Below are 12,793 nucleotides of genomic sequence, written 5' to 3'. Positions count from 1 at the left end.
CATAAGAACAGTAGTGGGGGGCCTTGGGCACCAAAGTCATAAGTAATACAAGACAAGAGAAATAGCTGGACTTGAGTCACTGTCTTGCAGCCAGCACAATGCCCGGAACATAATGGGGATTCGATAATATTTCAATCGAGCTGTTGCTTTCAGGGATTTATTACTCTTCAGAGGATTAAAAAAATGCTTTGCTTGGGTCTCAGTTGCCTCATCTTTCCAAGGGGAGCAAGAGTCTCTCTGCACCTCAGGGCTATTCCAACATTCTCGTGAGGACTAGGTTTAGGCCTGCCTGGAAGTGTGTGGAGTGCTCCCACCTGTGTGGGTGAAGATGGGCGGGCATGGGAGTGTGCTGTGTGTTGTTGCCTCATCCCTGGGGGCAGCACCCCTGTCTTCTTCCCACAGGGCTCAAGGTCATCGTGGGAGCCCTTATCCACTCAGTGAGGAAGCTGGCCGATGTGACCATCCTCACTGTCTTCTGCTTGAGCGTGTTTGCCCTGGTGGGTCTGCAGCTCTTTAAGGGTAACCTTAAAAACAAATGTCTCAAGAATTGCAGCCTTCTGAATGACATGGACAATTACTCCTATGAAACACAAGCATGGGACGACTGCCGGTCCAAAGAAAATCACGATAGAAATTTGGAGCATGGAGTCCCAGCAGACCTAGGTAGAGTTTTTTGTTTGTTGGTTGTGGTTGTCATTTTGCTGGCAAGCTCCCTGTGGTGTATTCATATCCCAGATAGATATGAATAGACAGTAACAAAAATATATATATGTGTATATATATACACACACACATACCTCTCGGAGAGCCAGCAAGCTACCAAGAGTATCCCACCCGAAAGGGCAGAGCCTGGCAAGCTACCCATGGCATGTTCGATATGCCAAAAACAGTAACAATAAGTCTCATTCCCCTGACCCTGAAAAAGCCTGCAATCATTGTGAAAGACGAGTATGGAGAAGCTGCTAAAATCTCAGGGCTGAGAGGAACAGAGACGTTACTGATGCCTGCTCGAGTAAATTGATAAACAACAGGATGACAGTGATACAGTGATACAGTGGTGTTAATATTTTTTTTTTTAGTTTTTGGGTAACACCTTATAATACTCAGGGGTTACTACTGGCTCTGCACTCAGGAATCACTCCTGACAGTGCTCAGAGGACCATATGAGATGCTGGAGATTGAATCCAAGTTGGACACATGCAAGCCATGCGCCCTTCCCACTGTACTATCTCTCTAACACCTAGAGAGAGATTTTGAGTTCACTCCTCTGTGAAATGCTTCTCCTGCAACTTGCTTTGGAGATTACCATTAACTGTTGCCCAACTTCCTTTTTCTAAGGAAATAAGTCACACTTCCAGGGACAAATCATACTTCCTAGGCTCAGAGCTAAAGTCAGTGCTCAGATTTTCTCTTCCCAGATGGGAATCTTCTCCTTCCTAGGGGGTTTCATGTGCCCGTGAGGTGCATGAGTTAGAGGGAACTTGCCTTGTTCAGAAGACTAAGGATGGTTTACCTTCACCACGCAAGTCTTGAGCTGGAGAAATCAGAGCCAGATAAGAGTCTCATTTCATCCTCCCGTTTGCAGTTTTCTACGTGAAGAACGGCACCAATGATCCCTTACTCTGTGGCCATGGATCTGATGCAGGGTAAGTGCCCAGTGGTGACAAAGCACCAATGCCTAGTAGACTTTTCTCCCTGTTATCAGCATGTTTTGGACAGAGACTGAGTCACAGGCCCTGAGGAAGATGGAAAATTTAATGCCACATTCACCCCAGAACTCACAAGGTGGGAGTGTATGAGTTAACTTCTCTTTTTTGGGGGGCACACTTGACAGTGCTCAAGGCTCTGCTCTCAGAGCTTACTCGGGGAATCATATAAGATGCCAGGGATCACACCTGAGTCAGCCACATGCAAGGCAAGCACCTAGCTGATGTAGTATCTCCCCGGGCCCTGAGATAGTTTTTCTTACATAACTTTATCAAGGTTTTATGACTTATAAAACCAGTCATTTATTAAGCTTATGGTTCTGTACATCTGACCAAAGATGGCCCTCGCTGAAGTGACTTACCTCTGTTCACTTGGGTCTCGTAGGCTAGTCCAGGCTTGTTCGCACAGCTGAATCAGAGTTCCGAGAGGAAAAGTGAAACTGCATAAGGTCTCTTGAGGCCTAAACTTAAAAATGACACAACATCACTTGATAGTTTGTCTTGGTCAAAGCAAGTCACAGGCCAGTTCACATCATGAGACACTTTAGTAACTGGGTTTTGGAGTCAAAGGTTCTATGTGTGATCACAATTCTATCACATGAGTTTCATTGTCTCCACAGAACAGAAGACAAAGCACATGCACCAGATTTTGTGTCTTCAGAGGGCAAATGTGCAACAGGAGGGAGGTGTGGGAAAAGGAGAACCGCATCTATGAATCTCCTCTAAAGGGGTCCCAGCTTTTGGAGGCCACATGGACAGCTGGGTGCACTGCTTTCAGCTCTTCCTTTTAAAAGAGAGATGGGAAATTAAAGACGTTTTCTTTTTAATAGAAACAAAGATGAGATTTTAAACATGGAATCCTGCAGCTATAAATTTTGCCTATCAGTTCCAGAAACAAAGTCCGAGTATTATGAGCCAAACCAAGGTTCCCACAAGCCACAATCTGCCTGCCAGTTGCCAGATTCTGAGCACACACATGCAGAGGCACCATATGGCAAGTGGACCCTGTGCTAAAAGCCCCTCAAGCTGGGCAAGCCCAAGGAGGAGAGCAGAAGGGAGGAGGAGAACTGGGGAAGACCAAGGAGGGGACCAGACTGAGAGAAGAGGCAGAGACCATGTGGGAAGGTGGAACAAGAGAGAAAAGCAAAGGGGTGGGGAGTGGGGGGGGTCCCCACAGCCCACTTGCTGTCTTGTCCATGGGCATAGGGAGTGAGCAGAAATCCCAAGGACAGCTCAGGAAAGGGGTTCTCATGTGTCACTTTGACTGGGACCTGGAAGGTCAGAGTCCATGAGATCCACAGCCCCCTCTGTTGAGTCGATGGAACCAGGTAGGTTCTATGTGGAGGCAAAAAGAAAAGCCATCTCAGATGCAGTCGTGGGGAGAGGACAAGCAAGAAAAGACCTCTGCAGCTCCTCGGGTCTCTTTCTCCACAAATGCTCTTGGCATTAAGTTCTTTGGTATAGGAAGGGGTCGTTCTGAGGTCAGCGTGTCTTTGCCATCATCTTCAGTTTAAGTCAAGGGCACCTCCTCCACTTGTCCTTTTCCTGTCTGGGCAGTGCCTTTTCTTAGTCACTGGCTACAGTGCAGTCCACAGGCTGTCCATGGTCAAGTTGTGGGCCACATTTGTGGTCTCTGCCTCAGCTCCCAGACAGGTCATATCCCCATGGGGAAGGGCCAGATGAGACAGGCATGGATGAGATGGGGCTGGTGAGGAGAGGCCAGCTCAGGATGGCTCTAAGGGACTGCAAACACCAAACCTGACCCTGCTATAGCTCAGAGAGGTGGAAGCCTGAGCCCTAACCAGTGGCTCTGAAAAGTATAGGAGGTGGACTGATGTACCCAGTGGTGTATGCTGGGTGGCATATGCAGAAGGATTTCAAACATTCTTTTGCATATAAAAGTCCAGTCTATCCTTTTGTTATCTTTTCAATTTCTGAAAAGAAAGAAAGAAAGAAAGAAAGAAAGAAAGAAAGAAAGAAAGAAAGAAAGAAAGAAAGAAAGAAAGAAGGAAGAAAGGAAAGAAAGAAAGAAAGAAAGAAAGAAAGAAAGAAAGAAAGAAAGAAAGAAAGAAAGAAAGAAAGAAAGAAAGAAAGAAAGAAAGAAAGAAAGAAAGAAAGAAAGAAAGAAAGAAAGAAAGAAAGAAAGAAAAAGAAAGAAAGAGAGGAAGAGAGGAAGGAAGGGGAGGAGGAGGGAAGGAGGGAGAAAAGGAGGGAGGGAGGGAGGGAGGGAGGGAGGAGGGAAAGAAGGAAGGAAAAAAGAAAGGAAGAAGGAAGGAAGGGAGGAAGGAAGGAAGGAAGGAAGGAAGGAAGGAAGGAAGGAAGGAAGGAAGGAAGGAAGGAAGGAAGGAAGGAAGGAAGGAAGGAAGGAAGGAAGGAAGGAAATTTCCCTTTTCACTTTACATATGATACTATGCCAAAGAGTACGCAGATGCTTTACACTATGGTTTCATCTAAATCTCCAAGTCAGTTGCTGCTATATTGAACAGGTAGCTATTTAGCATGTGCAGAGATTATGAGCAGGATTCTACAGGAGACATAGAAATATACCTAACCTTGGGTACAGAGAGATAGGACAGCCTTGCATGAGGCAAACTGGATTCAATCCCTGGCATCCCATCTGGTCCCCTGAGTACCACCAGGAGTATTTATTGAGAGCAGAGCCAAGAGAAAGTTCCTGAACATCACCAGGTGTAGCCCCAAAAACAAAATTCAAATTTACTTAACCTCTGATCTTGGACAAAGAATTGAAAATAACTATCCTCACACTTACGGGATACCAACTAGTGGTAGCATCCCAACATTTGTGTTTGCTGGGACATTTAGAATAGGGAAGGCCCAGAGGTGAGGGCTGGTGGAGAGATCTTGAATTACTCAAGTTCCAGACAAAACTTCACTAGTTCCTCAAACAGGTCAGGCCACCAAGGTGAATGAAGGCACTTCCCATGTTCTAAGTTCAAAGCATCTAACCTTCCCCTCATGACAGAAGTCTGCTCCCCTCAGTCATACACTGCAGGCAGTCCTTTTTGACTTGGCCTGCGTCCCTACATCATAAGCTACTTGATGATTGTATTTCTCCTCCTCATAAATAAATATGTTGGCATCTGTGTGGCTTAGTAACCGACTTCTCTCTGAACTCCAGCTTCTGGGGCTGTAAAAAAGGAACTTGGAGAGGATTTAAATTAGAGCATTTGTGAAGCACTTAGGAGGGAGAGAGGTGCACAGCAAGTGCTCGGTGCATAGAAAGTGATGTCTCCATTGTTATATCTAATTGGCCAGAGAATTTGGCTGATGTGTGTCCTTTAATAGGACAACTCTATAGGTGGGTCCAGCTGTCTGCCTTTGAAGTCTCCATTATTGAGACTGGCTCTCCCCACCTGCTGTAAGCTTTCAAAGGGCTGGCCACCTTGCAGGGTCATGTCTAAGAGGTCATCTGGCCTTCCGTTTTCCCCTCTCATTGAAACTCTGAAGTGAAAATATGAGCATCGCCATTTTATGGGTTAAAAAAAAAAAGTGAAACCTAAAGAGATCACGTGTCCAAAGCCATCCAGCTGTAAAAATGAGGACTATGCCTTGAACTCCAGTGTCTGGCTCCAAATCCCAGGATCTTCCTGCTGCCTTAGTCCTGACGGTACCAGACAAATCTTCACCGGTTCCTCAAACAGTCCAGAATGTTTGAGAACTGGGTGACCTTCTCTGTTTTTGCTGCAGCCACTGCCCTCCTGGTTTTCTGTGCCTTAAAACTGCTGGCAACCCGGATTATAACTACACCAGCTTTGATTCCTTCTCCTGGGCCTTCCTCTCACTCTTCCGCCTCATGACACAGGATTCCTGGGAACGCCTCTACCAGCAGGTATGGGTCTGCCTGTCCCCCACAGATTTGAGGGGATGCTAGAGAGTCCGCTTCCTGGGGAAGCCCTCAGCATGAGGGTCCCCTGGTTCTCATGTCCATTCTTTTATTCTTTTTCTTGAATCTACAGACCCTGAGGGCTTCTGGGAAAATCTATATGATTTTTTTTGTGCTTGTCATCTTCCTGGGATCTTTCTACCTGGTCAATCTAATCTTGGCTGTGGTTACCATGGCCTATGAAGAACAGAACCAAGCGACCATTGATGAAATTGAAGCAAAGGAGAAGAAGTTCCAAGAGGCCCTTGAGCTGCTCCGAAAGGAACAGGAGGTCTGTGTGTTCGGCCTGCCCTGTGACATCCATAGCCAGCTGTGAGCCAGGGTCTAGATCTGCCACTTAGGCTAAGTCTGTTATTCTAAGGAACTGTAGTTTCCTATTAAGCTTCCTAGTAGGTCATATTTTTTAAAAACAAAAATAACCTGAATGAAGCTTGTGGAAGTGATTCTCAGGAGGTGCGGGTGCTCTTGAAAAGATCGTGAGGGGGTGTAGAATGGAGTAGGGCAGAATAAAACAAAACGAGTGGTCCCAGTTAGAGATGACCTTTATCCTGCCCTCATGGGGAGCTCTGGAGCTTGACTTGTACTGCAGTTAGTCTTAGAGTGAGTTCTGTGTCCCATTTGCCCCAGCCAGAGGGACCAATGAACTTTTCTGTAGATACTATAGCTGTGCGCTATTAGCAGATAATAGTCCAGCAGTTGGCAATGAAGCATGAACTGGAAAAGCAGGCTGGGAGGACCCCCACAGGGGGGCAGGTGGGAGAGAGGCGACCCAGAGTTGACTTTCCCATTCTTCAACCCCACACCTTGATACTAATCCTGACCATCCTGACTGTCTGTGACAGCCATGTGTGGGGACACATTCCTGCCAGATCCCACCAGGTGCTGTTGGCCACAACTGCCGTTCTTTTTCTCCAGGTCCTAGAAGTACTAGGCGTGGACATAGAATCTCTCCACTCCTACAGTGGGTCACCTCCAGCTTTCAAACATCTCAGTGATCAGAGGCAGAGGATGAAAAAGAAGATGTCAGAGGGCTCCATAGAGGAGAACAAATCCCCACAGTCTGAGATTTACAACCAGCGCCGGATGGTAAGGAGCTCAGGTTTCTGTTCTCAAGATTGTCCATCTGCCACAGATTGTCCAGCTGCCATAGATAAGAGGTGGAAGTGGCATGGGGTTTAGCAGAAAGTTATCTGGAATACAGACATGAGGAGGATGTCTGACTCACCCAGACTCCGTCCCCGCATCTCTCTAAGGCAGGAGGGGGACTTAAAGTAGTTAAAGAACATTATGGATGGGGCCAAAGGGGCTATTATAAAGATTTCATGCTGATAGTGGGGAAGTATGGTTGGCAAGACGGGGGCAGTGGGATCTGGGGGATGGAGGAGTCCAGAAAGACTCCCAAGTGTCAGAATTGAGAAACGAGATGGGAGCATGAATTGTAGACAGACGCACTGGTTTGTAGGAAGGGTCTAAGCTCATAGAAGACATGTTGGTCTCAAGGTGGCTGCGGACATATAGCTATTTTTCCGAAACTGAATTGCACGTAAGCAACTCAGGAGCCCTCGGCAGAGTGGGAGGGGTGTGAAGAGTGTGGGTCCCTGTCCTTGGTGCTGAAGTTATTTACCTGTCCTGCTGCATCTCAGCAGCTCAGTATCTAGTTTGTTGACCCAGACACAGAATAGCTCTGCTCTCATCTCTGTGACACAGTACAGCCTAGGAATGATTTCAGAATCTTTTTGACATGGTGGCAAATATGTGCTCTGTCTTGATCTTTTACTGCCCACTCCAAGATTCGCTATGCTCCCCAAGTTTCATTCTACCTCCCTCTCCTCCGAAAGGTTGATATATCCCACAATAAAACCCCTCTCACAGGTCTGATAACAAGTTGGGGGACACTAATAGTATAGGAGGGTCTCTGACCTTTTCCCTTGATCTCTTTTCGTGTGTTCACCTGAAGTCCTACTATGGAGGATACCAAGTCTACAGCCCCAGAGACAAGTGTGCATATTTGTGTGTGTGTGTGTGTGTGTATGCGTGTGTGCATACACAGGCATGCTCACAGGTACTGTGACTTCAGTGGTTCCCACACCTCACTGTTTACCAGCAGTTGGGACCTTCCCTTTCTTCTTCTGCCTCTTTTTAATTGCACCTGACAGCACAGGGCACAGTTCAAAAAGTTTTCAAAAAGAATTTAGCCAGAACTTCCTAAGTCATTGAAAGGGTTGATCACAGCTCCCATAGAAATATACATGACACCCTGAATTGAGCAATTGAGCTTTAATTCCTCCCTACCACACACACACACACACACACACACACCCCTCATTTCATTTGCCCCTTACCTCTCATGAGGTATCACCTGGATATTTGGTGTATGTGCACTTGCCTTTCTGGCAGGACTTACTTTTAAGAGAAAGTGAAAAGGAACTTGGAACTCGATCGTGTTAACTCAATACTTCTAGGTGTTTAACATAAAGAGATGACTGAAATATGGCCCCTTTCCAAGGACTTCTATTTGGGCAGAGGAGGCAGATATAAAGCATATGTTGAGGAATATGTTAGAAATACATGCATGATGTTTTATGAACAGAGGAAATATCCTCTGGGGGTAGGATAAGGACTTTGTGAAGGAATGATTAGAATTAATAGTGGCATGTTGTCAATTCTTCAGTAATTAAGGGCTTGGAGAGAAAGGGGACGAGTGTTTTCTAGGCACAAGGAGAACGATCAGAAATATAGGGAAGTTCTCTAATGCCAACTGATTGAAGTCAATCCCAGAACACAGTTCCAAGCCTTTTTGCCAGAGACATTTATGTGCCAAATAAGCCATACAGACCACTTTCAGATCAGTAGCCCTAAGATTGAAGTTCCATGTTGCATTTGGTAGAGCTAAGAGGGAAGAGTATTCAGAGAACCTGTAATAAGTTAATTATCCTGCTAGGTGGATGCATCCCACATGTAATCCTCAGATTGTGATGTCTTTGCCCACCAGTTCTTAAATAAGTTAATTTTTGAATATTTGTTGGTGGCTAAGGAGGCACTGCCTGTCCATGGAACCAATTTTTAAAATTATTTTCTTCATTGCTTTTCTTCCTAAGTTCTCAGGTACAAAATGGCTTAGTCATCTTTCATTAAAAAGGGTTTACCAACCCTAATCTTTTGTTTCAAAAATTGGGAGCACTTATTAATTTGTATGAGTTGAAGGTATATCAAGTCCTTTAATGCAGTGATAGCTGCTGAACAGAACTGAACCACAATTTATCAAGAAAGGGAATTTTTGTTTTATGGAATAATGCAGTGTTTCTCGGTCCCTTTTCAACTATGGCCCATTTTGACCTTTTTTTCTTCTCTATGGCCTCTCAGTTTTTCCTCTAGTATTATTTGATGGCCCCCATTTATGCAATTTTAACCTTTGGGCCCCTTGGGATATCATGAGGGCCTTTGGGAAGCATATGGCTTCTGGTTGAGAAACAGTAGTCTAGAGGATAAATGAAGGGGATGCTAACTGACACGGTAGCAAAGATGTTAAGAGAAAGGGAAATTTTCAAGAGTTTGAGCAGAGTTATGTAGGAAGTCCATGTTTAGGTTTTCTAAAAATTCTGAGCACCTAAAGATAGACTTTATATGGTCAGATTCCCATGCTGGCCCAGAGTACTAGTCCAGCCAACACTGTAATGGACTCTGGCCTTATGAACTGGCTTCTTTTCTCTGGCAACTGTAAGCCACAGTTTCCTCAGAGGATGATTCTGATGGGAAATGCTTATTGATTTGGAGGAATGGAATTATTCTTCCAGGAAATTAGGCTAAAACCCTCTTCAGTCTCCCCATTGTTGACTATTCAAATTTTTCCTCAAGGGATGATGGTTATATTGGAGAGCTCTTTTCTCCCCGTTTCACAACACCTGCTCCCACACTCTATAGATTAGGTCTGATACGCTATAGAGCCATAGTTTCAGACATGAAATTGCACATATTCATTTAACAACTACTTTACAAGAATCTTTCAGTGCTGATGCCTTGAATAGTATCTTCTTAGGCTACTCCATTGCATGTGGAACTCTGCCCAGATATCTCTGTGTAGCTCTGTGACAAGGGTCAGTAAAAAGCTGACCAATCTAGGTATAAAAGAAATTGTCCTTTAGCATGCCACCATCACTTATTTTCTCATCTTAAGAACCTCAGTATCCTTCTCCTCTCCTGGCCCTTTCTCATGCTCAATCAAGAAAATTTTTGGTAGGGGATCCCAGTGGTGATACTCAGAGCTTACACCTGACTCTGGGCTCAGGGATCATTCCTGACAATGCTCCGGGGGCCATCTGGGGTGTGGACCATATGAACCTGGGTCAGCCATGTGCAAGGCAAGCACTCTACCTACTGTACTATCTCTTTAGACCCAAATATACTCCTAAGAGTATTTTCTCCCAGTTCTCTACTTGTATATGTCTAGAATGCCCCTTTCTTTGATCTGTGTTTTGAATTTGCTACTGAAAGGTGGTTGGAATAAGGGCAGGGAGAGGGAAAAAGGATGGAAGAACATTTTGTGCTTCTGGTTTGATTGCAGGACAAACATTCAGTTGCCTTCTTTTCTGTTGCTTTGGGGCAATATCCAGTCTTTTCTAGGCCTTACCCCTGGGAGACGCCGAGCCAGCCATGGCAGTGTGTTCCATTTCCGCCCCCCTGGCCGAGATGTCTCATTTTCTGATGGAACCACAGATGATGGAGTCTTGTCAGGAGACCAAGAAAGTCATCGGGGATCCCTACTGCTGGGCGGAGGTGCAGGTCAGCAAGGTCCTCTCTCTAAGAGCCCATTGCCTGAAGCTCCCAACCCTGGACTTGGGGAAGATGGACACACCGCCCTGCCAGCTAACGAGCTTGGCCCTGGCCCCATCGAAGTCTCAGTAAGTTTGTGAACATTCCAGACTCTCTTAGACTGCCCGCCAGCACTCCATGAACATCTTTCTGCCCAGCATCTTTCATCTGACTCTCTATTTACAGACAGGAGAGGGGTGGGGGATGTCTAAGATCTATTTCTCAGGTGACTGCAGATTCCTTCTCAGTGCTTCTCTATCCCAACTGCCATAGCACTAGAGATCAATGGACTTGTTTCCTGGAAGAGCAGAAGAAAAATGAAAGGTTCTTCTCTTCCTACCTGGGAATCTGTGAAAACTCCCCTAGTCTTTGCACAAAGAACCCAAAGAAATCTGGAAAGGCACCCTGGATAGTTATTAGTAGAAGCAGGTTGGTTTTTTTTTTTTTTTGCTTTTGGGGTCACACTCGGCGATGCACAAGGGTTACTCCTGGCTAATGCACTCAGGAATTACTCCTGGTGGTGCTTGGGGAACCATATGGGATGCTAAGAATCGAACCGGGGTCGGCCGCATGCAAGGCAAATGCTCTACCCACTGTGCTATCACTCCAGCCCCAAAGCAGTTTTTTTTTTTTGCTTGACTTCAAGAAACACTAACTTGTAAAAGATGCACACATTAGGCAACAATGACTAACTAGCCTAATAGAGTAATCACAGAGTGTAACACAAAACAGGGTGCCTCATGAAATCAGGAGCTGAGGTTCAATTTGAGCACCAGTTTCAGTAATGATACATCTAGTGGTTTCATTTGTCCTCTCAGGCTAGCCGGAGACACAGAGCAGTTTTGAAGCAGACTTAGAGGAGACATTAGGTAGCTCTGTTGAGCCATACCCATGTTCCAGTGACATTAGTCTATCCTCTTATTGGATTCTGGGAAGGAAGTAGGAAGGGAGGGAGGGAGGGAGAAGAGGAGGAGAAGGAGAGAGGGAGGAGAAGGAGAGAGGGAGGGAGGAGAAGAGTGTTCTAGCAGGAAACAGAAAAATTGAGAATTTGAACTGTTTGGACATAGGTGTAGTGAATACTGGGAATAAGGGACAAAATACATAGAACCTAGCCAGCGAGAAGTCCCAATGTGCCTTTATGGGAACAGGGAAAGGACCAGAACCAGAGCCCAGAAAGAGTCACCTCTATATGTGAGACGTGACCAGAAGAACTTGCAAGCTTCAGTGGAACAGACCAGCCAATCAAAGCTGAGACGCAGTCAGACTGAGATGCCTCACCCTCTTTCCTTCCAGGCTCTGAGAGCATTTCTGGGTTTCCCATTAGGAAAACCTGACCAAAACTGAGGGTGAGAGGAATACAGCTTGTAAAAAATCATTTCTCTGGGCACAGAGCAGGTCAGAAAAGGATATCAGGTCTCCAAGGACCAACAAAGTCACCAACCTTGAGTCCAGTTGTCAAAATCAGCCCACAGGGACTTCTTGGAGGTACTTAGCATCTAGGAAATGCCTTGATCAAGAAGCCCTATGTAGAATTGTGGGTGTGGCTCAGTGGTGAGCACATACCAGTGTGTTTTAGGTACTAGGTTTGGTCTCTGGAGCTGCAGAAAGAAGGAAATAGGTTCTTTGCATATGGCCAACCTGATTTAATCTCTGGCACTGCACACAGCGCCCTCCTGCCTGCCTCCAATATTGACAGGAGAGCATCCTAAGCACAGAGCCTGGAGTAGTTGCCAAGCAATACTGGGTATGGTGGGGGAAAGAAATGGAAGGGAGGAGGAGAGAGAGGGAGGAGGGGAAGAAGAGAGGGATAAGGCGAGGGAGAGAGGAGAAAGGGAGGGAAGGGAAGAAAGATGAATTATTTCTCACGTTGCTACATATTCTTAACTCTATCCAATTGAGTTGCTTTATTAGCCAGTGAAAGATGAACTTATATATATAGACCTGGGTTCCAGTCACAGCTGTGTCCTGCACCAACTAGGTCACCTTGAGCAAGTCCCTTACCTTGCTAAAATCTCTACATCTCCCCTGTAAAAAGCTAGTGACATGGCTGAAAAGCTAAAGGGAATTATATATATATATAGTGCCTGCACATGTTTTAAACACATGCGTCTCAAACAGGAACCCATCCTCATTATAGCTATTATGCCTTTCTGGTGTCCCTAAGAACCTCCCCTATGATAGGCACCAGCTGAAAGGGGATTCTAGATGTGTTGTGTATCCCTGAGTGAGCCACTGAGGTCCTCAAGTCCCCAGGTTCCTGGCATGAGAATGAGTGGGGGGTAGAAGCCCGGCCCAGAAGCCAGATAGAACTTCAGTGATGACACCAAAAGGACACTGCCAGACAACTGGACAATCAAGACTCACAAATGCTACC

General features: G+C 45.7%; 1 protein-coding gene across 1 annotated transcript in view; it reads left to right on the top strand.

The window, feature by feature from the left end:
* Positions 1 to 12,793, top strand: part of SCN10A (sodium voltage-gated channel alpha subunit 10) — a 126,658-nt gene that overhangs the window by 21,857 nt on the left and 92,008 nt on the right. Inside the window, exons 6-11 of the mRNA XM_012934068.2 lie at positions 403 to 593; positions 1,032 to 1,038; positions 1,586 to 1,646; positions 5,415 to 5,556; positions 5,684 to 5,881; positions 6,526 to 6,696. Of these exons, the coding sequence (XP_012789522.2) occupies positions 403 to 593; positions 1,032 to 1,038; positions 1,586 to 1,646; positions 5,415 to 5,556; positions 5,684 to 5,881; positions 6,526 to 6,696 (770 nt within the window). The remainder of the gene's footprint in view (positions 1 to 402; positions 594 to 1,031; positions 1,039 to 1,585; positions 1,647 to 5,414; positions 5,557 to 5,683; positions 5,882 to 6,525; positions 6,697 to 12,793) is intronic.

The sequence above is a fragment of the Sorex araneus genome, chromosome 4 (genome assembly GCF_027595985.1).
Source record: "Sorex araneus isolate mSorAra2 chromosome 4, mSorAra2.pri, whole genome shotgun sequence".
NCBI classification, from domain to species: domain Eukaryota; kingdom Metazoa; phylum Chordata; class Mammalia; order Eulipotyphla; family Soricidae; genus Sorex; species Sorex araneus.
This window is presented reverse-complemented; position numbering and strand designations above follow the sequence as displayed.